General features: G+C 33.5%; 1 protein-coding gene across 1 annotated transcript; it reads left to right on the plus strand.

Moving 5' to 3' along the window:
- Window positions 1-7,921, plus strand: LOC125776170 (diacylglycerol kinase eta-like). The gene is made up of 3 exons (XM_049447068.1): window positions 1-908; window positions 7,134-7,244; window positions 7,862-7,921. Exons 1-3 carry the CDS (start codon window positions 633-635, stop codon window positions 7,919-7,921), a joined length of 447 nt encoding a protein of 148 aa, XP_049303025.1. The 5' UTR covers window positions 1-632.
- Window positions 7,922-22,925: the final 15,004 nt, after the last annotated feature.

Raw genomic sequence — 22,925 nt, forward strand, 5'->3', positions numbered from 1 at the left:
TTGTACAAAATGTGCGAAATTGATTTTGTAGTTATTAGTTAACATATCTCATCTTTTTTTAAGTATTTAAATCGGCCAAAATTTTAGTTTAAATTTATGCAATAAAAGAATACAATCAAAGCGCTCACTTGATGGCAAGACTGCAGCGAATAAACGCGAATCACAAAAACCAACGCGATGTGCAAACAATTTCAAGCACGCCTGAAGGTATGCTGCATAGTTGACGCATTCTTTTTCAGAGCCCACCAACAACTTCAGCAACAATACGAAATCACTGAATAGATTGTCTAAGTGTAGTTAACATACATATGCAGAGCAAACGTTATGCTCCCAGCAAATTCTAGCGTAGTTAAAGAAAAAAATTAATAAAATAAATCATAGTAAAGCAATACATAAAACATGAACACAATAATAGCATAAAGCGGCAGCGCAACCATAGCAATAGAAATACAAAAACTTGAACCTACAAGTGAAATCACACACAAATGCATAGCACTGCTAAAACTTCTAAGAAATACTACAAAACCAAATATAAAAAATAAACAAACGAAATTTTTCAAAAACTACATACAAGTTCAGTTACATTTGTGCCTACGTCCAGTAAAGAAAAAAGGTGCAGAAAGCATTGAAAGATGTCCAATACGAAAGACACACTGCACGTTGGGTCATACCTTAATTATGGCGCGCAGGGTGGTAGTCGCGGGTTAGCCGCTGCGGCTGCAATGGCTTTTGGTCGTGGCAGCGCTGCCAGTAGTGGACGCAATAGTGCTTGCAGTTCGGGCAGCGTTTCACCCATACCGACCATTGCGATCAGCACTGGCGATGAGTCGTCCGAGTCGGAAATCGAAACGGAGCCGGCGCGTATCTTCCATCGACGTCTCTCTACGAAAAGGAATATTAATGCGGCGGTAAGTGTTGCGCTTATTTGGGTGTTCCTCTGGTTTGATGTTGCATTTATTTAGAGCATTTGTTAAATATTTTTAAATTTGTTAAATTAATTTTTTTACATAAAAGTGGAGTGTAAAAGAATAAGACACGAAAATTACAAAAATGTGCTTGGTAGTTGCCGGGAAGTATTAGACTACAATATGCATCATAAATTGGTGCATGATTACACATGATTGGTTTAGCTATGGACCAAGCTATTTCTCATCGTTTCTAATGGTACTTGATTCAAAGGTCTTATTGTTCCAAAATGGGCACGCAAAAAAGTATTTAAAACGGGCTCATTCTTTCACTATACTTCACTCTCTACAGCTATAATCCTATTTAATATATTTCTACTATAAAGCAGCTGCAGTTACGACCGAGAAGGTTTTTTTTACTTTTCATTATGACAAATTTAATTTAATTTAATCCAAAAATGCTGACAATACTTCGCGTACCTGAGGTTACTCATACGCCGTGGCATACCTCCATTGCTTTCGCTTTACAACTTTAAAGCAAATATCACAATAATTTAATAACTATTAAATAAATTATACGCACACACAGCAATTTTACTTTTTCCGTTTACTACTTGGTATAAAAACCAACGTATGCCAATGGAAATTATGTTGCAAGATAGCTAATTTGATAATAAATAACATGCCAACGCTGCAAAAGTTGTATTTTAAACATAATTTTCTTTGATGTTACCGCTATACAGTTATTTTTAATTTATTAAAGCCAATGAAAATAAATTTATACATATATAATTATATAATAAATTTAATATGTATGAAAAATTATTTTTGTTTTGTCAACCGGTGTCGTTGCCTTCGTAGCAGGGCAAGAAATATATCAAAAGCAAAACAGAAGAAAACTCAATTTGGTTGAAAGAGAAGGCCAGATATCAATTCTTTTCAGATAGTGATGATATAACAAAAGATATGAAAGCTTAACTGTCGTACCAACCTGATCTATTCAAGCATCATATTGCTTAGAAAACGTTAGATAAGTTCACGTTAAATGAGTATGTATCAAATGTCCGACACTTGGAAGCTAAAAAGAAAACATTTCGTATAAAATAGCCTTTGAATTGATAAATCTGAACACTATGGCCTTTTTATGATTTCAAACCCTTAGACAATGCTTGCTAAACCAAAATTGGCGGCAATGAAAATGAAGGAGTAATCGACAATAGAGAGACCCATTTTGCAGAAAAAGACAAATTGTATCACGCAAGTCGTGTCCAAAAGCTAAAATCTCACAACTGGTAACTATATCTTTATATATATGTTTTTCTAGAAAACTATGCCAAATTTTTCAGTTTGCCTATTACAGTAAGTATCGTGTATACAAAGCATTGTTGGCATATATATACAAATTAAAAGAAATTTACAATGGCTACAGCACGATTTTTCACCATACTAACTCCAAATTTTCTTCAGCCTTACAGGTATATCATATAAAACTTTTAAAATTATTTTCCATTGATTTATTACACTGTGATAGCTTTTTTCAAAAAAAACAAAAAAGACAAGATCAAATTCGACGGTTTCCTCCTATTTCGGGTCCTACGAATCGAACTGCATCATTACTTTTTTGAGTTACAATCATGGTTTCATACAAAAATTTTTGTTGAAGTTTTTCATCAAAGTGGCCCCTGAAATTTAATTTTTAAATTTTTTTTTTTTAATTATTTATTATTATTTTTTCTTAATTTTTTTTTTAATTTTCAAGTTTTAGTACAAAACATATTTTAAAAATATTTCAAAACTTATTTAAGGCACCCTGAGAGCGCTTTATTGCAAAAATAAGAAGAAGAAAATGTAAGAAAGCTCTTCACAAAAGAGCTTTTATCTGTATTTATCTTATCTTACAAATTTGCTTCCTCTGCTAAAACATCCATCATTATGCCAAACACTGGCGTCTTCAACACATACTTATGCTGCTCATCTGTGCGTGTCCTTTGGCATTACGTTCGCTTTCTTGACAATGTTTGATGCTTTCTGCTTCGTAATTCACACGTGCACTACGCCTAAAAGTGCGCAGTGAGTAAAGGGGAAAAAAGTGCCACAAAATGAAATGCCAATAACCGGAGTAATTACATTTTTATATGAGTGTGATGGTTAGCAAAAGTTGTAGCGTTGAAGAAGATGAAGATGAAGCAGAAAACGTTGTAGGAAGCCAACAAACAGAGATGCTGTTTATATACAAAGGTTTTGAATAACCGATTATGTATTTTCATTTTCTAAATTATATTTGCTTTATGGAATATTATTTGAAATAAAGTATAGCAAATTTCCATCTGAGAGCATACTATATATTCTAAAAACTAGTTTAGTAAAGAGTGAAAGGTGTTTTGAACGGGGCGCGTAATAATTTCGCTATTCACTTCAATATCAAAACCATAGAGCTAAATTAGTAACATACTACTACGAGTATGAGTAACAAATAACAAGACTTTTTCATAATTTTTAAATTTATTTATTCAACAAAATCTATTTCGTCCGCCTTAAAGTAATCTCTCTTGGCTCCAATACACTCGTGCCAACGTTTATTCCAATTCCTTGAAACAATTGTTAAAGTAAATTTCCAGAATAGCCTTCAAACCAAGAGTTTTCCGCCCATAATTACGACCTCTTTTTACGAGCATATTCGCGTAACCGACGCATAACACTCAAATGGTATTCCCTGTTGACAGTTTGGGTGATCGCAAGGAACCGGATGAAAAAAATATTTCGACGAATCGGTTTTCTGGCGAAATTTAAATTAAAAAAACTTTCTGATTGTTGCTCACAGTAGTAGAAATACAAAACTGTGTGAGCTACATGCATACATTTCGCTTTAAAATGTTTCATTTCGTAGCAAGAAGCATGCAACAATGTTTCGATCAATTAAAGACATTTCCGACATTCGATGGAAATTGGTAAATATTCCTGACGCTTACAGAGCACATTCAACTTTAACTAAAGCCAGTGTGCATGAAAGCTTGTTACCAGGGCACCGATACTGTGCTGCGTCTGTTGCCACCAGTTCAACAAAGACATGCCCATGTCAGTGTCAGTGTCAATTTTGACCCAATTTGCATATGAAATGCGTCGGTCAGTGCTGGTCAATGTAAATACCAGAAACTGTCACAAACATTCAACTCAGCAACTGACTGAATGAATAAAGGCTGCAGTCACCAACAAGCAGCAAATATCCGCATGAGTTCGCTTAGTTATGAGAGCGTCATGAAATGGTGGTTTGTAGGATGTTTTTAAAGTTACAGAAATTTCTGCTGTTAAAGTCACATAATTCAAAATTACTATTTAAACTACGTAGCGAAATTACAAAGATTTACGGAAAACAAGAAAAAATATTTACTTCGTCTAAAAAACTTTATTCCGATTTTGGTCAGCCAGTATATATTCCATATCGGTTCCGAAAAATAAGCAGCTTATTGTAGAGAGAAGAATGAAAGCAAAATTTCAGATTATTACCTCAAAACCTGAGAGACCAGTTGGTGTAGCTCATCATGCTAGTCGCATATATTTCTATGCTCTTTATAGAGGTTTCGACGTTTCATTTTTGGGAATGAGTATATGTAAATAATCATAGTCAGCTAAGAGGTAGATTTCCGTCTTAACGTAGTTAATTCAAGTTGCCAAAGAAATTTTTATATCTAGATATGAATTAATCTATAAGAGTTACTAAAAACTACCTGATTAGACTTTTAAGAACCACACTACTATATATATACATATATAGATATGTATAGCTATATATTATATGTATACATTTAGCAACACTTCGGAAACATAATTTATCATGACTTCGCTGAATACTCGCAAATACATATCAATTAAGGTCGTTTTACGCAAGACTCCAGCACAGCATGTAGTTCCATTAGTCTTAAATAATTAAATTAAATCGTGGAAAATTCGATTATGAATAATTTTGCATTAAGAGATATTGTTGTGGGCATTTTAACAGTAATACGAGGGAAATTATCGTCTCATTAATTATGTTTTGTGTGTCATGTTTACTTGAATATTCGAGCGTCTTGTAACAGTTGTTATTAAATTTTTAAAGTCTCGATATTGCGCAACAAAACTTATACTTACTTATGTTGTTGTTGTAAATATGTATTAACTTTTTTATCATAGTTGCATGAGATCTACAATTTACCAATACCGTTTATATGAAATTCTATGGATAGTTACCTTTTTTCAACTGCACACATAGAAATACATAAATATATAGGCAAACACTAACATATATACCAACATATATATTTAATTTTCTGCGAATGGCAAACAGTCAATCATCTTTGCGCTTTTCAATAAATGCAATTGGATCGGGTTTTAACGCTATTTACTCAGACCGATGATTTGACTGCGCTTGTGTTTACACGAATGGCCAAAGCAAATGGGATGCTCACACAGCAATTTAAACGTAAATATTGGAGTAGAAGGCCGGTAGGAAAGTTTTAAGATCGATTGTGAAGGAGTAAAAAATTATTGAAATTTCAAATACTCTCAAGAATTGTTTAATAACAAGGCAAAGTGAAGCTCATATTTCGATGGTAAATGAGAAAAATTTCAAAAATCACCCAAAACTATCTCAAAAACTTTTTAGTTTGATATTTCAACATTAGCGCTAGTCACATCGAGTCGATAAAGCAATAAAGAAATTTTTACCTTAGATAAAAAATAATAATCTTCTGATATCAATAGCTGCCACTTCTATATCGTTTGTCGGTATTACTACTTTATATAAAAATTACGTGTCACGTTGTTTGTCCGCGATGGACTCCTAAACTGCTGAGCCGAGTTTAGTAAAATTTAGCACACTGTGCCCAGTTCGAACCAACTTAGAAGATAGCATAGTAAAAAAAATTCATTAATAAAAAATACAGTAAGAGGTCTATCAAATGGATGCTCTATTAAACGGATATTTCCATTAACTGGACAGAAAATCTGGTAACCAGACATTGAGATAAGAGCTTTAAATTAAAGTTATTTTTTGCAATGAGCTTTATTTGTAGGAACATATTCACCATCAAACCTCAAGTACAATCCCTTGGATTCTTATAACTATAAAAACGTTTTCGTCTTTATTCGTAAATTAAATTTTCACTGTATTGTATAGTTCATTATGAGAATAATAGTATTAAATGTATACCACCGTAACACGTGGCCAGATCCACTAGTATATACATATTTTTTTTCATTCGCTTTCCACTTGGTCTCTTTCACCTGTTTTGCTCACACGAAATATTTACTCGAAGTTGTTTACTCGTTTACCCGCTTGGTGACTTTGTCAGCCACGCTTCTGTTTACTCTACGTTCTTCTACTATGTCTACTCATTTAGTTATGTATATACATATATGTTTAGTTATGTATATATATCTACAAACAAAGTGCAACTGCTTTCAAAGCATATTCACTTCCAGCTCAGCGACCCCTTTTGATTTGTGTCAACTTGTGCTTTTGTTTTTGTGAAGTCATAAACTTTTCTCCAACCCCTCATTCTCGCTGGAAATGCTTTAATTGCATTGTGAACGCAAAAGGAAATTATTGACATTGAAAATATTAAATATGGCATGCCATTACTCTGCTTAGCAATTAAAAAGTTTGTAATTTTCTAGGACCATTAAACTTGCTGGCTCATTTACTTAGGCCGTAGAATGCATACACCCTGTAAGTAAAGCAACTAGTTAGAAACTAGACGCTGACTGTTGTTTACTGATAGAAACAACTTTTTCCTTATGTGTTGGTGTCTTACGAGATATCAGATTTCGGTTATAATATAACAGGTTTTTACTGATTCGGAACAGTTACTGAACTGTTTGCTCCATTTTTAATCTCAGGAAAGATTTTACTTTAAGTTTGCTCAGTTTATTGCAAGAACATTTTTCAATGATCTAGCATTGATGCCCTTCTCTTGTATTCTTTCTTATGAACATGCATAAGTCTGGTGATTTTCCGACCAGTTCGCTTTTAGTTGTTATCAGGTATGGTTCCGTTCTATTTTCGCACTTCTACTGTGTGGTATATATAAATATATGTATATATGTGAATTTGTGTGTAAGTTGCTACGAATGTATGTTTGTATATAAGCATGATAAATTTAAAAGCTAGCGCATAAGCATTTGTGTACTTTTCAATTAATACTTTATCAAGAGTTACGATCTGGTTTTTATTTGCTTACTTCCATTTAGGCCACAATCAAAGAGGGTTTCCTGTTAAAACAGATATGGTCATTTCAGCGTTGGCGTCGTCGCTATTTCCGCCTGAAACAAAATAAATTGTACTACGCCAAAGATATTAAGGTACGTAAATTTTCAACTTTTTAATGCTTTTCTGACAGAATAGAGAAGAGAGGGATTAAATTTATAAGGATATGCGTATTTATCATAAATATAAATTTGAACATTGAACTAATTTAAAAATACATACATAATTGTATATGGTATGTATGTGCCGAAGTGCATGATACTTTCTTGACTGAGTAAATTATCTGATTGATTTAAAATACCTGCAAGATACCTGGTAAGTTAATGAATTATCAATTTCGTATCATGCTGCCTAACTGAAAGGGATTACAGCTCAATTTCTTTACCGTTATAGCAATTCGTGGCATTTTATTTTATATTTTTTAGAAGAAAGCCTCATTTTTCTTTGAAATTTTCATATAATTTAAGCTGAGTTTTGAAACAGAAAAGTGTGAACCTGGTGTTAAGCACCTAATACTTAAATACATTTCCAATTTTTTCATACTCCAAAGAAACTAAATTGTATGAATCGACATATCTATAAAGATATGTATTATCCCTATTTTATACTATTTAAGTAATTGCTTTTGTGAAACCTAAGAGAGCAAATAAATCACTACAATAAACTACTATAATTTAAAATAACAACAAAAACATAACATAACATGCAACAGCACCTACAGGCATACCTGCATACACAGCAATCTGTCACCGACACAGCGGCAACCAGCTGAAATTTTCAGTGGCAACCGTGGTATATAGTCACAAATTGGATTATCACGCACATTTTGCGAACTTCAAAGAGCAGAAATTTCCTGCTTCACGTCTATTCTAGCAAGCAATTAAGGCTAAGCGGTTGCTGCTGCAGAGCAGGCGTTAACTAATTTTGTCTTGTTGCTATAATTTGGCGAGCAAAAGGCGTCGTCTATTCAACTTAATAATAAAACACTTGAATGGTAATATAATAATAAAAGAACTAAAAGCAAATGTAATATTGTTATGGCGGTACCTGTATATGAGATTTTGTGTCTTCTCGTTCAATAATAGACACTTGCGAACTTCAAAGAAAACTTGAATTGTGCTTATAAAGAAAATCAACGAAAATTTGCTGGTTATCTCTTCTGCTTTTGGGGCAATTGTTAATTCAATATATAATAAAGATTAAATTTGATGTTAAAGACGGCGAAATGATACGTTTTCAAGCTTAACTTCGGTAGTGGCTTAGGTGCTGAGGCACTTGCGGTTGAATGCCAATATATTACATTTGATACATATGTAGCTAACGTACTCCAATTTTATGCATTACATTAAATATCTAACATTAAATATCAAAATTTAAAAATAATGTGAGTAATAACTCAAACATCTGCGAGCCGCTGAGACTATGCCTGTGCGAGTGCAAGGTAGGGTCATTACTGGGCGGTGTTTTAACAAAAGCTTTGCGGTTGTTTAAGTTGTTATAATAATTTATGAGCAATTTCTATTGTAGCTGTTGCTAAGCTTCATACAATACATACCCGTTCACCGAATTCAAAAAGTATTTTTAAAGTTACTCATACGCCCTTGCAAACCTCATATTGCACGCCATTTTCTAACGACCAGGCAAGTGTTCGTCCGATTTTATCCATTTTAGGCACAAAAAAATGCTGTTATTAGAGAAATACGTTCTCCGAATTTCATTAAAATAACTCACACATTGGCGGTTATATGGGGCATTAAGTCACCTGGAAGGTCGACATCTCTATATTAGGTACCATATATGAGCGCTAACTGATAAACCAATTCAATCCTTTTTGGCACCAGGGTATGTTAACTCTTTCGTGGAATTTTAATAATATAACTCACAGTTCAACCGATATTTTTGACATCAGTAAGCTATACGCACTATGGTCCAAATTCAGACTAAAACACTTAGAGTCCGATTTTGACAATTTTTAGAATCGATATGGTTATATTAATGACAGTATTTCTGCTACCTTGATTCCAAATATATGCATTGTGGCTTGAAAGGGAAAGAATCAAATGGAATTTCAAATTGCGTTAGATGCAAAGCAGGCGTGATTGTAGCTCGCTTGCGCCCATTTTCACAATATGACATATGATCGTCACGATTATGTTCTTTAATAAACTTGATCGAAATTGGTCAAGTAGGGCCGGAGGTATGTTATTTTACCTAAATGTGTTCGCTCATATGAATTTCCTTTCGCTTCATCATCCTGATCAATTATATATGTATATATAAACCTATATCCATTTCGATTATTTTTTGTGAGACAAACAACCGTTAGCTGAAAAACTTCAAACTTTTAACATGTTGCGGGTTAAAAAAATTTAATAAGTCAAATTTTAAAATTCTATGAATAATTAATTTAACGGTTTCACTCAAACTCCTAACAAACTTTAAACTCTCAATTTCGCAAAAGTAATTTTAATTAGTTTAGGAGTGGATTTAAACACTAATCAGAGCTGCTTTGTAAACTATACTTATTTAATCACTTGTTCAGCGCTGGTTTACAGTTCATCATGAACACAGCAGTCTCTGCTAGAATTTACTAAGAAGTGCGGACTGAAACCATAGAATGCCGCAAGGCATGAAAACATGAAATAAACAAAACAAACGGTGAAACGTAGAAAACTCGTAAACCGAAAAATGAAAAATTAAATGCGAAAGTTGAGGCAAAAAAAAAATTAAATAGTGAGCAAGCTGCAAAAGCGTATGCACAACTCAAGGTCGTATTAGCATTGAGAAATGTTTAGCATTGTTTTTTTTTTTTACATTGCATTTCAGTCTGCATTGTTGCGGTGTGTCTGTTAGTTTTTAATAAATGGCAGGCATTAACTATATATGGATGCATATATCACTAGAATTATTCTTATTCATAGCTTGGCATAGTGAAAGTTTTGAATTCATGCAGTTAATATATTTTGTCTTTTTTATATAGACCAGAGTGTATATGTGTATACATTAAATTACAGCTCATTCGATGCATGTGTATAATTTTGGGGTTTGATTATAACAATTTAACATAGTTACAATCTAAAATGACGCTACTCGGCGTATACGTAACCAAAATTACCGACTGTATAATAGCAATTTGAATGTAAACGCAATTCCTTGTCTAAATTTTTAAGATTAGATTAGATTTATGAAAATTTACTCCATAAAAAATCGCTTAGAAACTCTGTAACAAAAGAATATGTATAATTAATATTATTTATTTATCATGAAATTATTTCGCGCCCTTTTGCTAATGAAAATGTGTAGAAAACCCGAGTGTCAGAAAAAACGATATAAAAATATACACTTAAATTCGTTATTAATCAAATTTTGAGATTTGAATTTAAATATAGAGCAATCTTAAATATTTAAGACGTTATTTTTCTAAATTAAGCTGGAGTAGAGGACGTGTCTTATGGAACTTCATGCTTGATGAACTATATATAATTGATATTTTCCACAGAGCTTTAATCTGTAGTTGCTACCAAAAGTGGCAAATTATTTTAGTATTAAAAAGAAACGAACATATTTTATAAAGCTACACTAACAAAACTTGCAAAAGAGATTGTTCCGTGTCCACTGGTCGTGAAATATGGCAAACATATCAATGTAATGCTAAACCAACTGTTTATATCTATATTTATACCTATATTTTCTAGTTGTTTGCATAAACTGTCTGTGGTATAAAGACATATAAGTATATACATATGTTTTCATTACAGACAATCATGTTATTCTATTCATCGAAAAAATGTGAGCGCTACGTGTCGCAATAAAAAACATAAAAGTATTGTATATAAAGCAGTTAATACTCACTATATACATATACAATTTCGTTTCCTGCCAAAAATAAATATGTATATTTCAATTGAAAATATTGGACAATATATGCGTATATGCGTAAAAATACAATTTACCACTGAGACAAAGAAAGTCTACGAAGATAACCTTATTTGAATAAAATAATTTGTCGTTAATTATTAATAGAGTGTTGAGCACAAACTCCACGAAATAATAAAATAAACAAGCGAGCATCACAATACAAACGCAATATAGTATCTGACACCTGCCTAATCTACACAAAACCCTAAATCACTATTACCGACTTAAAAGACAGACGTATTGAGGGAAACAACGCGGACGTAAGAGCTTAAACTAAGCACTCAGCGATGGTATTGAAGTCATAAAAGCGTGTTATGCTTGAACGGTGTTTTCATGCGGCGCTTCATATTTTCCAAACATTTGGAATATTGACGCCTACAAGTGTCCATGTATGTGTGCGAGTGTGGACTGTAATTTGTTGAGCTTTTGCAAAAAGGGCACAGCATACAAACACGTACGGCACAAATGTTGTACGCCCGTCAAACATACACACCGACGACCGTCGACTATTTGGCACATGTGCACCAAACAAATATTTCTTACGCCAATTCACACACACATACATATGTACACAGCAGCACACTCATTGCGCTTTTATAGTCACCTCATTTTTCGTCCTTACTTATTTTTTGCGCTGACAGGGAAAAAGGCGGAAACGTGCACATTATTCAGCTGGCAGCGTTTCTTTTATATATCTCCATACACCTTAGTAGCTATGTATGTGTATAATATATATATGTATATGGTTATATTTATATGAAAGCTTTTAAATATTTATGCTTTAGTCTTATGTTTAAGTAAATATATTTACATGTCTGCAATGCTCGCAAGTACAGACTCAACTACTGCTACATACATACATATAACGGGATCGCTTATCCTGTTGCAGTACTTCTCGCTTTGAAAGTAGTGACTCATGTGTACCATTTGCACTCACAGTAGTCCATACAGTTTTCAGTGGCATTGCAAGCAGATTAAATGTCAATTTTAGTCGCATTGTTGTTGTATGTAAATTTATATATGATTATTTGCACATACACCAGATCACATTATGTATATACTATACATATATATATATAACTTTAAAATATTGGTTAGTCGAAAAAGTCTTTTCGTATTTCGTCAATAGACTTTGTTGCTGTCTTCAGTGTTACCAATCATACCATATAGTGTGGGAAAGGTGAAATTTTAAGCTTTACTTAACCAAAAAAAATCGAAGAAGTTGAATAAAAGTTACAGCTATTCAAAAATGAGTAAAAATAATGAAGAAACTCGCATTGATTTGAAACTTTTGTATAAAAAAGGGAAGAAAGCCACGCATGCCACCCATGAAATTTGTGAAGTATACGGAGACGATGCTGTATCATTTGGTGTAGCACAACAATGGTTCTCTCGCTTCCGCTTTGGAAATTTTATAATTTCGACTTACACTGATGAAAATTTTACTCTGGGCCTATAGCGGAAAATGGCAAAGAAGTCGACAAAAGAAAAAAAGAGATATAAATATAAAAAAAGTTTTAAATTAAAATATGATTAGAAATACGAAAAGACCTTTTCGACTACCCAATATATTAAGTCCTTCGCATTAATTTACTGCTTTTCTACCTTTGTGCCCAAAACCAGTTTCACTACAATAACTATTCAAAAATTTACTATAACATAACTCATTGCTTGATATTATGTCTCCATTTGTGTACGTTTGAAACTATGTATTCACCTACTTCTGTATGCTCGTGAATATAATGAGTGTGTGTATATAAACGTGCGTATTAACAAACGAACAGACAATACATTAATACACATAGACGTATATCCAGCTGAATGTAAATCGGTACTTTGCCCTCGAAAACAGCTCGATGTGGCGGTGTGGTGTGGGGCAAATGTACAAAAAGGATTCACCAAGCTGATGTTGTGATTGTTGTTCTTATTTCTGTAACCATTATCCTGCTTCTCACGCTCCGCTTTTTGCTTTCTTTACTTGGCGTGTGTATTTATACGTAGTTGTTGTAATTTACGCACGCTTATACTGTTGTTGTAACGAATTCACCACACTACAAAAGATAAACATAAAGCAACGGAAACGCTGTGCGAAGTGCTTAACAGTTTTGACGTCATGCTTATGCTCGGAGAGCAATAAAAGTGCGGAAGCTTTGCGAGCGTAATGTAAGCTTCGGTTACTATGGCGATGTTTGGAAATACGCCAAGGAAAAAGTTAGTAACCGATTTTTAAATGCAAGAAATTCCTTTAGCGTTTCAGCCATTTTGCGGAATTGCACGGAAAATAGCGCAATCATTCGATGTTTTTCAAAATAATTAAACGTTGAATTTGAAACATTGATTCGATATTTTCTATATTTATTCAATGCCAGCGCCACCTAACGTATATAAATATTTTTATTTTACAAATATTCAATTTAGCTGATAGTTTTTTTAACATGCAGTCGGCGACAATACCAGCGCAACAACCCTATTTTTGCCTATTTTGTCTTTTTAGATGTCACGTGAGTAGGATTATTGACATTAGTAATGTATTCTAAAAATTATTTACAATTATTTTAAGAAAATTTAGTCAATAATAAAGTACGTGAAGTAAACATTTGTAGTGAAAATGCCATCGTATCGAAGTTTTGATGAGGTGACAAAACACAAATTATCTTGCTAAAGTAAACTGCGGCCCCGAATATTGATATTGCAAGACGATTGCAATGTCTTCGATCATCACGCGTTACTTTCGAGGCAAGAGAGACATTTAAAAAAAGATCGTTTTACCTCTGCTGCAAAACTTCGAAAAACTCTTTGGGCCTATAGAGAGCGAATGTAGATCTCTGAGAATCTAAAGAAGATTAAACACAAGGGTCTGAAACCTTACAGACCCGTAAAAAACCCTTTTCGCTGCGAATATGAGGTCTTAACAGCAAGAATGTGATAAGTACCACGATACATGGACCTCTGACGAATAGGAGAATATAAAGTCTTTGAACAAATAGAAAATTAATTTCACTTTGAAATAAAAAAAATTTCTTCTAAATAACTGTAATTAATTAGCTATTTGAGAAAATAAATTCTTAGAATATATACCCCCAACTTAAGCTGCTTCAATTTACAAAATACTTACTGTATAGCACTTAACTGTATATACAGTATAACCGTCATACGAATATTTCGCAGGTTTTCAAGAGAAAATGCGCTCAGCATCTTCAAGCACATGCATATATTATACGCTCTCATTAAATAACCATGTGCTCTGTACACGTCATCGTATCCTGTTACACCTGGGCATAGCAGCGGATCGATGTAAACATAATAAGTGTAAAATATAAACGCAAAGATAGCGTAGCTGCTGCACACGTGTTCCAAGATGCTTGCATACTCGCACTTTTGCCGCCACAGCCAGTCGGTCAGAGGCAAGAGCTTTCAACGGCACTGAGAGTGTGGTGAATTTCGTACACGCGCCTATAAATGCACGAGCACAGCACCGCGTGCGCTCAGTTCAAATTCACATACTGTACCTACAACTTGACAAATAGAAGAAGCTAAATAAAAGGATATATATAAAAAAAAACAGAAAAAAAAAACAAATAAAAAATAAAATGTTGTATCTTTTGAAATATATATGTATTTTTGTAATATAAGCAAATCTATATGTTTAATATAAAATTTAGCACAATTCAGTCAACAAAAAAGTTAAACAAATGTAAAAATATATAAAAAAAAAACATATATATATATATATATATATTTATATGTTGTTGTGTGTTTAGGTAATTAATATCTCATATAAATCATGAGAATCCACAAAAGTACCGTAACATTCGGTTAGCTTCTATGCTACTCTCAACATCTGCAGCCTGCAGCCTACATCTAGGCGTTTACATTTGAAGTGACTAAAAGTGCTGATATAGATTTGATTATCATCTTGTGCCCTGTGCGCTTGTCGGCGCCAGAAGTGTGCACTAATGGATGCGAGTTAATGTGTAGAGCGCGCCGCCTCGGGACATTTTAAGGTGATGCAAATAAGAGAAAACATTAATTCCGCCGACATTTCAGGCAGCCTCTAAGTGAATGCAAATATACAAACATAAATAGAAAGTGAAAGTGTAGAAAGGCTACATATCTGGCTTAACACTTACAAACAAATATAGCACATATACATACATACAAATTTACATTTTCCCATTAAGTGAAAATAGAGTAAATTTTGAGCAGAATTGAGTAGCGCGCCTCAGCTAACGGCCATCTATAAAAAGTTACTTTGTTGCGAGAAGTAAAATATTAATCACCTAAATGGACTTTTAAGGTAAGCAGCTGATTTTGATTTTTTTCTTCTTTTGTACTCTCAATCATCTGCAGTAAATTAGCTTAATAGCTCACATTTATATCAAGAGAGTTTTGTAAATTTAGATGTAACAGGTCAATTGAAAAGTTTTTTTTTGGCGCAATAATTTTTCTTTAAAATAGTTCGCTTTAAGGATGATACGCTAATTATAGCGATTCTCTAACTTTTCGACACATATGTATATGTATATGCCTGAAACGTTTAGAATGGGTTCATCCGGTGCAGCCTACTCGATTGGACTACAGAATGAAATAATGGAGCCATGTTTTATGCATTGTCACATATCGAAGCAAAAGTTCAGCTTATTTTGCTTGAATATCTCCAAATTAGAAATCAGAAATTATTTGGCAATATTCTGCTTCACGAATCAGCCAACTTTATGTTGGGCCTCAGTTGTTGCAATAACTTCTAAGCTCATAACTTCAAACTACCTTTTTACAAAAAAAAAAAAATAAAAATACTTAATAGCAAATTTCTCAACAAAATTGTTTAATTAAATATTTGACAATTTGATATGCTACCCAAATACTTCAATACTAAGCCGTCAACTTATAGTACTTTCTTATTGAACTTTAAAGGAAAGCAACATTTTAATACGAATGGCTTACTTTTGCAGCATTTATTACAATAAATTTTCCGTTCTTCCGCAGTTTATGAACTGCTTTACTACGTGCATTCGTAAGAGACTTACACTGTAATCATTTTATCTGGAATTGTAAAGAGTAATTTCACATTTTTTCCACCGCAATTTTACGCAAACTGCAAGACACTTAACTCGTCGGAAGAACTCGAAAAGTACATTGTGTGATGTCAGCAAGTTTTGAGCTTCATAAGGTCATATTAGCACTGCTATAAAGTTGGCTTTCTTTTTTATTGTGCCTTGCTTTGCTGTCGTTATTTTATTATTATTATTATTACTATTAAACCGCTTAAAGTCTTTACTCACTTAATTTAATAGCGATTATCATTGATTTCACATTTTGCAACAACGTCATTTTCTGGACAACGTAGTTGCGTGCCTCTCGATCTACTTGAAAATCAATTGAAAATTTCTGGCACGTACGCACACTTAGAGACAAGTCCAATGGCGACTGGCACAATATAAAAGCATGAGAAAAGGTATCTTAATAAACATACACATTGACGATTACGAGTATATAAAGTGTTGACTTCCTGGTGTTCCGTATTCAAAGGAATATTACCATTAAAGGAAGTAAAGAAATTAAAGCAACAAGAAACTTTAACTTCAGCTGCACCGAATCTATAATAACCTCTACAAGTTTATTTCATTTAAGTGCAAATATAACTGTTCAATTGAAAAGTCTCCGGTCTACCTTGGTAAAACGTTTTTTTTCAACATAGTACGCTTAGGGATGATACGATTTGCGAAAATGGTCGCTGGTAGGGCTAGATCTGGAGAATACAGTAGATGCGGAAGCATTTCGAAGCCCAATTTATGAATTTGCCGTCGTTTTTACTGACCTGTGGTGAAACAGCATATTCTTTTTCTTCCAGTGCTTCCGTTTTTCGACGATTTCGTCCTGCAAAGGGTGCAATAATACTATGTACATAAGTATGTAATAGTTATTGCTGATAATTATTCGTTTTTCAAGGTAGTCAATAAAATTGATTCCATCCCATCCTAAAATCAGACGCCAACTGTTATGTTTAGAATGGGTTCATCCGGTGCAGTCCACTCGATTGGACTACAGAATGAATAATGGTCATATATCGAAGCAAAAGTTCGGGTTATTTTGCTTGAATATCTCCGAATTAGAAATGAGAAATTATTTGGGACTTCGCGATATTTTTGTCAGTAACGGCCTTTTTGTGTCGTCCACTGCCTTCATCGTCAGAAAACCTTCATGAAGTAATTTCAAGGAATGGTGCCTAGTTAGCAATTCTTGGCCGTATAAAAACCCAGGTCCGTTCCGGTTACTTAGACCCGACTGTCGCCGTAACAGCTATTTAGGCCGTCCTCGCTGTTCATATCGTCTCGTTCAAACTCAGCAAACCACTTTTCAACGGTTGATTTCCTTGGCGCGACTATGCAAGTGCTGTTAACCAATCCAAACCGTGGCTTTTTTCTCACAAAAATCAATGCTTTATTAACCCATGAAATTCTTTCTTAACCATTTTTTCGTAATAACAAAAGTTGCTTCACTAAAGATAATATTTATACACCCGCCTTTCGAAGGTTAGGACTAACTAAAAATTATTTGGATTTTATTCTAATGGCGTCATCTATGCCGCAGGCCGGGAATTCGAAACCAAACGGTTGAGTTTAAAAATTTAAACTGCTTATAAACTCCTAAATCTATCGTTACCTAATTTGAATTACCTCAGAAATTTGAATTTCAATTGTTTTAAAATTACATAACCCTTTAAACATACAGTTCAGCGCCTTCAAAACGACAAGGCCTACAACTGACAAAAAAAAATAGTTACAAAGTCATAAGCAAATATAGAAGTTAGTTGCCAGCTAACACAGGTACGAAACACCACACATACATGCAGACAACTGACATTATGTGTGGTTCCTAAAGTCCATTTCACGGTGATTTATAGGTATACAAACTTGCAACATTGTTAGCAAATTGCATATACGATGTGAGTCACTCATATTCAATAGGGCAAGTGACGTTGCAGGCTATATAGTGCATGCGAGTTGCTGTGAAAGGGATTCAATGCGGCCCAGCTTAGTTACACAGACTGAATGTTACTCATTTAACCTTTTGTGTTTACGGACCAGCTATGGATATACGCAAGTGAATGTAGATGTGTGTGTTTGTAAATGTAAATTTGTAGTTATATATGTAAAACATCATGTCTTATGCGGACTTGATTCCATGGACAAGTGTAAGGCAAACAAGGTGGAAACCTTTGCAATAAAAAAGAAAAGCTCTAAAAAGGTTAGTTTAAAGTGTTTAATGTTGTTGTAGTAGTTGTGTAAGTATTTACTTAGACCAGAATACAAGACCGTTCCGTCAAGGATGTGTGCGAATTTATTCGAAAATAATTTGGTTTTTGTGAAAAAGTCGTTTCACTTTTAATAGCAAATTGTTTGATATTATAATATTTGTATCTCGTGGGATTTAAGATTATCTGCTACACAATTCTCGAGACTTCTACCCTCAAAACTGCATATAAAAAAGATTAACTAATTTTTACAGTCTGCCTATGAACGTTATTTTATCCGTTTAATCGATTTGAACAAAGAAATTTTCATAAAATTTTGTATGTTTAAAAATTTTAAAATTTTAAAAAATTTAAAAAATTAAAATTTAAAAAAATTACAACAATAACCCAAGTAAATGTATTGTTCGAAAGACACCAAGCCACCCATCTATCTTTTAGAGTTTAGTGTTAGGATTTTATATTAGTATTAAGTTTACTAAAGTCTGGCATGGCGGCATTCATATTGCGTATTAAGACTTTAATACATCTTTTGGCATCAATGTACATACATAAGTACATATATTGGTAATATATTCCATCAGTATGGCTTAATTTGTGCCCCAGCTGCTTCAAATTACATCTAAATATACATTATTATTGTTTTGTTTTGTTTCTTTTGTGTGCTTGTATACATGTTTCGTGTGTGCTTATTAAAATGTTTGCTGAATTGCCCTCAATTATTGACGCAATTGTTTCATCATCAGCACATGCGACAACCTCTACACCAATCAATAAAGGGATATTAAGCTCAAAATTGTTGCTGTATACCAATCAGTCTTTAAACCGCAAACAATTATGAAGCTGCAGCTGCAGTTGTGACAGAATTGATGCATAGGTAAGAGGTAAGACGAGTGTCGGATTTGTGGATGCCACTTAATGTTATGCTCAGACTGGAGTACTGTCATATCCTCATAAGCAATAATCCTTGCTCCATTCTCTTGGGTTTTCGCGTGAAATTTAAATTAAAAAGTCTTACCATTTCCTGCCCACACATATACTATTCCATCACAGCAGCTGACTAATTAGCTCTTGCTGTCAGCTTTACAAGCAATGCCCACAATGTCCGAATTTAGCTGAATGCAACACGCACTGAATAAGAATGCAGTTACTACTTGCTAACAACCAGCACGCACGTATGTATGAATGTACTCATCGGTTAGTTAGCGCGCAATTGCTGCAACAAAGTATACGCAGTTATTACGAATTGAGACTATATTGGAATGGTGCTTAATGCTACTCGCCTGAAAAGCCACATTTTCACAATTAATTCGCCAGTGCCCTGATTAAAAACTAACTTACTTTCGGTCAACTTTGTCGAATTTTAACCAATTTAGCCTTGACAAATGCACTACGCGACCGCCTAAACCATAATTACAATGTCTCAGTGATACACACTTACATACCATACAAGGTCATTTGCGAATCATGAGGAATATTTCCGCAAACATACCGCCGACTTACGCTCATGCTTCTAAATTCTAAATTCTCATTTCTCATAATCTACAACATTTTGCGCGGCACATCAAGAGCCAACGGTAAGTACATTTTTCCACGATTTACCTGACGCAAATTCTTTGGCTTCATACATATATATTTGCTTAGTACATATAATAAAGTATAATAAACGAAATGTAAACTGCAAAACAATTTCAAGAGAATTTCATCATTCAAAGCATCCGCATGGCGGCCTTGGAATTTTATAGTGTGTGCGAATGAGGCGTCACATCGGTATCCTGGCTGGCCCAGTGGTACGGTTATTTTGTGGTTGAATGCTATGCGCGTCAACATTTCTTACCTTTATGGTGGTGGTGGGTGCATTTCAAAAGTGCGCGCAGTGGCTGCAGTAAACCGGATGATGGCAATTACCGACTAGCAGTTGCAAGGTTGCATATATGTACGTCGCATATATTATACGAGTACATACTCATGTAAGCACATTGGTATGTGCGCTCTCTTTCCATATGAACCAATACAGTCCCTTCAGAGATATTTTAGATACATTAAGGTAACTGTTATTTTAATGGATTCTTTAATGTTCAGTATATTTCAATCCATTAAAGGTGTAACTCAATATGCATGTATATATATGTATATGTATGTGTTTTATTTACAATTATGCCAGCATTAAATTTACTGAGAATTTTTAGAATACAATGCGTAAGGTGAAGGTTCAAATGTCAATTTGCTGAATGCCAAATGCCAAATGCCAAATGCGCAAGCGTTCAAAACCAATAAAGTTACATGTAGAATATAAAAAAAGGAAGCAAAGGCTAAGTTCGGGTCAAACGAACATATTATAATGATATAAATTTCAATGATCAAAGCGGAAGGTATACATATATAAGGCTCATATACCATGCTCATGTTGCAAAATTTTAAAAGTACCTTAAATCGAAAATATTGCCTAATAATTAAATATGCGCTATTCGTCAAAATTATGAATGGATTACGGTTATATTTGGTATCTTACCTAAAATATAGGTCTAATAATCGCTTACGATTTACAGTATTTATATGAAAAGCAATCTAAGTAATACACATTTCTAAATTCATTGTCATCTCAGAACTGTGGGAAGATACTTGCATGTATTATCGAAATAAATAATGATTTTTCTGGAACTGGCATTTCTCTGGTTTCGCCCAACTGCAATATCATTCCGCCTAGGGAGCCAAGAAATAAATTTACGACATGTTTTCTTAATTTCCTATAAGGTTTTCAAAATTTGTCGCTTGAACGAATAAACAAAAAAATATAGACTTGACTAAATTGACTTCTCCCGTCACGCCCATCATTTATAAAAGTCGAAAAAGTCTTTTCGTATTTCTAATCAAACTTCAACTCAATTTTTTTTTATATTTACCCTAATAAATAAATATTTATACAAATAAATTTATACTAATAAATTAATAAACAAATATGTACCAATTTGGTCGACCACTTTTTGCCATTTTTCCGCTAGAGACATTATTCCATCAGTGTAAATCGAAATTTCAAAATTAATTTTCACAAAAACAAATTTTGTATAAAATGCACAAAATACTAATTTTTATTGTAATTATTAATTATAAGATTTTATGTTAATAATAAAGCTTTAATTTAAATAAGTCGATGCCAAAAAGTTCTTTAAGAACTCATTCCATTTTATGCCACCCAAACCTGCCCACGGCGACCTAGAAGCTACTCACGGTTCAATTACTTGTGACAAATTTGGTGTTCGGTCTGAAGAGTAACGAGCTTCGTGCCGTAATATTTACATTTACATTTGTGCTAAAGTAAAAGTTTGTTCCACATTTTTCTTTTTAATTTTCCTTAGTAATTCAGCGTAAAATTTTCCAATAATTCACAACAAAAAATACAATTTGCATTAAGCGTTAATGTAATTACTAACAAGAAATTCCAAGTTTAATTTTCTAAAGTTATTAAAAATTAACTTGACGTAATGGAGGTTTTTTGCACTGTGTAACCTTTCTTTCGGCATTTAAACTTCATTGGCGAACGCATCTGTTGGTCCTCAGGGCATAGTAAGTTAAAAACACTCGCTTTACGGACAACAAAGAACTTTTCTAAAAGTGGAAGTCTAGAGGAAAGTTCTTGCTACACCAGGCTGGAATAAATAAGTTGCTGCAAATGTTCTGAAACCTTATATGTGTATGTATGTGTGTGTATTGGTGTGATTTAAGCTTTGGCCAAATGTTTTTTGTTTCGTGTGTTTGTTTGTTAATAACTACAGCTTAGTTATTTCATAACAACCTTTCTGTTTAATTTAATATTTATGTTTTGTTGCAAGAAAAGGATACCGCCACAGCTAAATTGCAGTGCGTGTTGTTGACATTTTCCCGTTTTCATCAAAAGGTTACGAGTTTATGAGAATATAAATGAAATTGGACGGAACATATTTAATGTTGGCATTAAGGGCGGTTGTTGGGTTACTTCGTGCAGAAACAGGCGTGCTTTTGTGGGTTTTTCATGACAAAATAGTTTAAAACTTTTAACTAAAATCAATGGTATATTAAAGTATCGCGTTTGTACAATGAATGCTTATAGTTTTCAAGACGAAATATTAATATATGCAATAATGCCAGCAATTATTTTAACATGTCTCGGTCTTGGCGGCACACCTCAATTTGGTGCTGGAACAATGGAAACCAAAATGTCATCGGTCATTCGTAGGACAATAAATTTTCTTGATCTTGATCACTCAGTTTGTATGGCAGACATAAGATATAGCGATCTGCTATCGACATTACCAACAAACGAACAGTCTTATAAAGAAAAAAAGACGTGAGCGAAATTTGAAATATCTCAAAAACTGAGAGATTAGTTCGCGTATGTAGAGACATACTAATATGACTAATTCAACTCAGATCATCGCAACTGTCTTATAGGTTAAAGTAAAATAAATAATGATAAAAATAAAAACGTTCGTTTTTTTTATTTAAATTATATAGCGCTTTTTGGGTATACAGCTTTCTAAAGAATGGAATAAAACCAGCTGTCAGAATTATGTTCAATATGAGTAGTTTGGTACTAAAGGCTATATAATATAACACTTAGGCCACTCAT

The sequence above is a fragment of the Bactrocera dorsalis genome, chromosome 2 (assembly GCF_023373825.1).
Source record: "Bactrocera dorsalis isolate Fly_Bdor chromosome 2, ASM2337382v1, whole genome shotgun sequence".
NCBI lineage: Eukaryota > Metazoa > Arthropoda > Insecta > Diptera > Tephritidae > Bactrocera > Bactrocera dorsalis.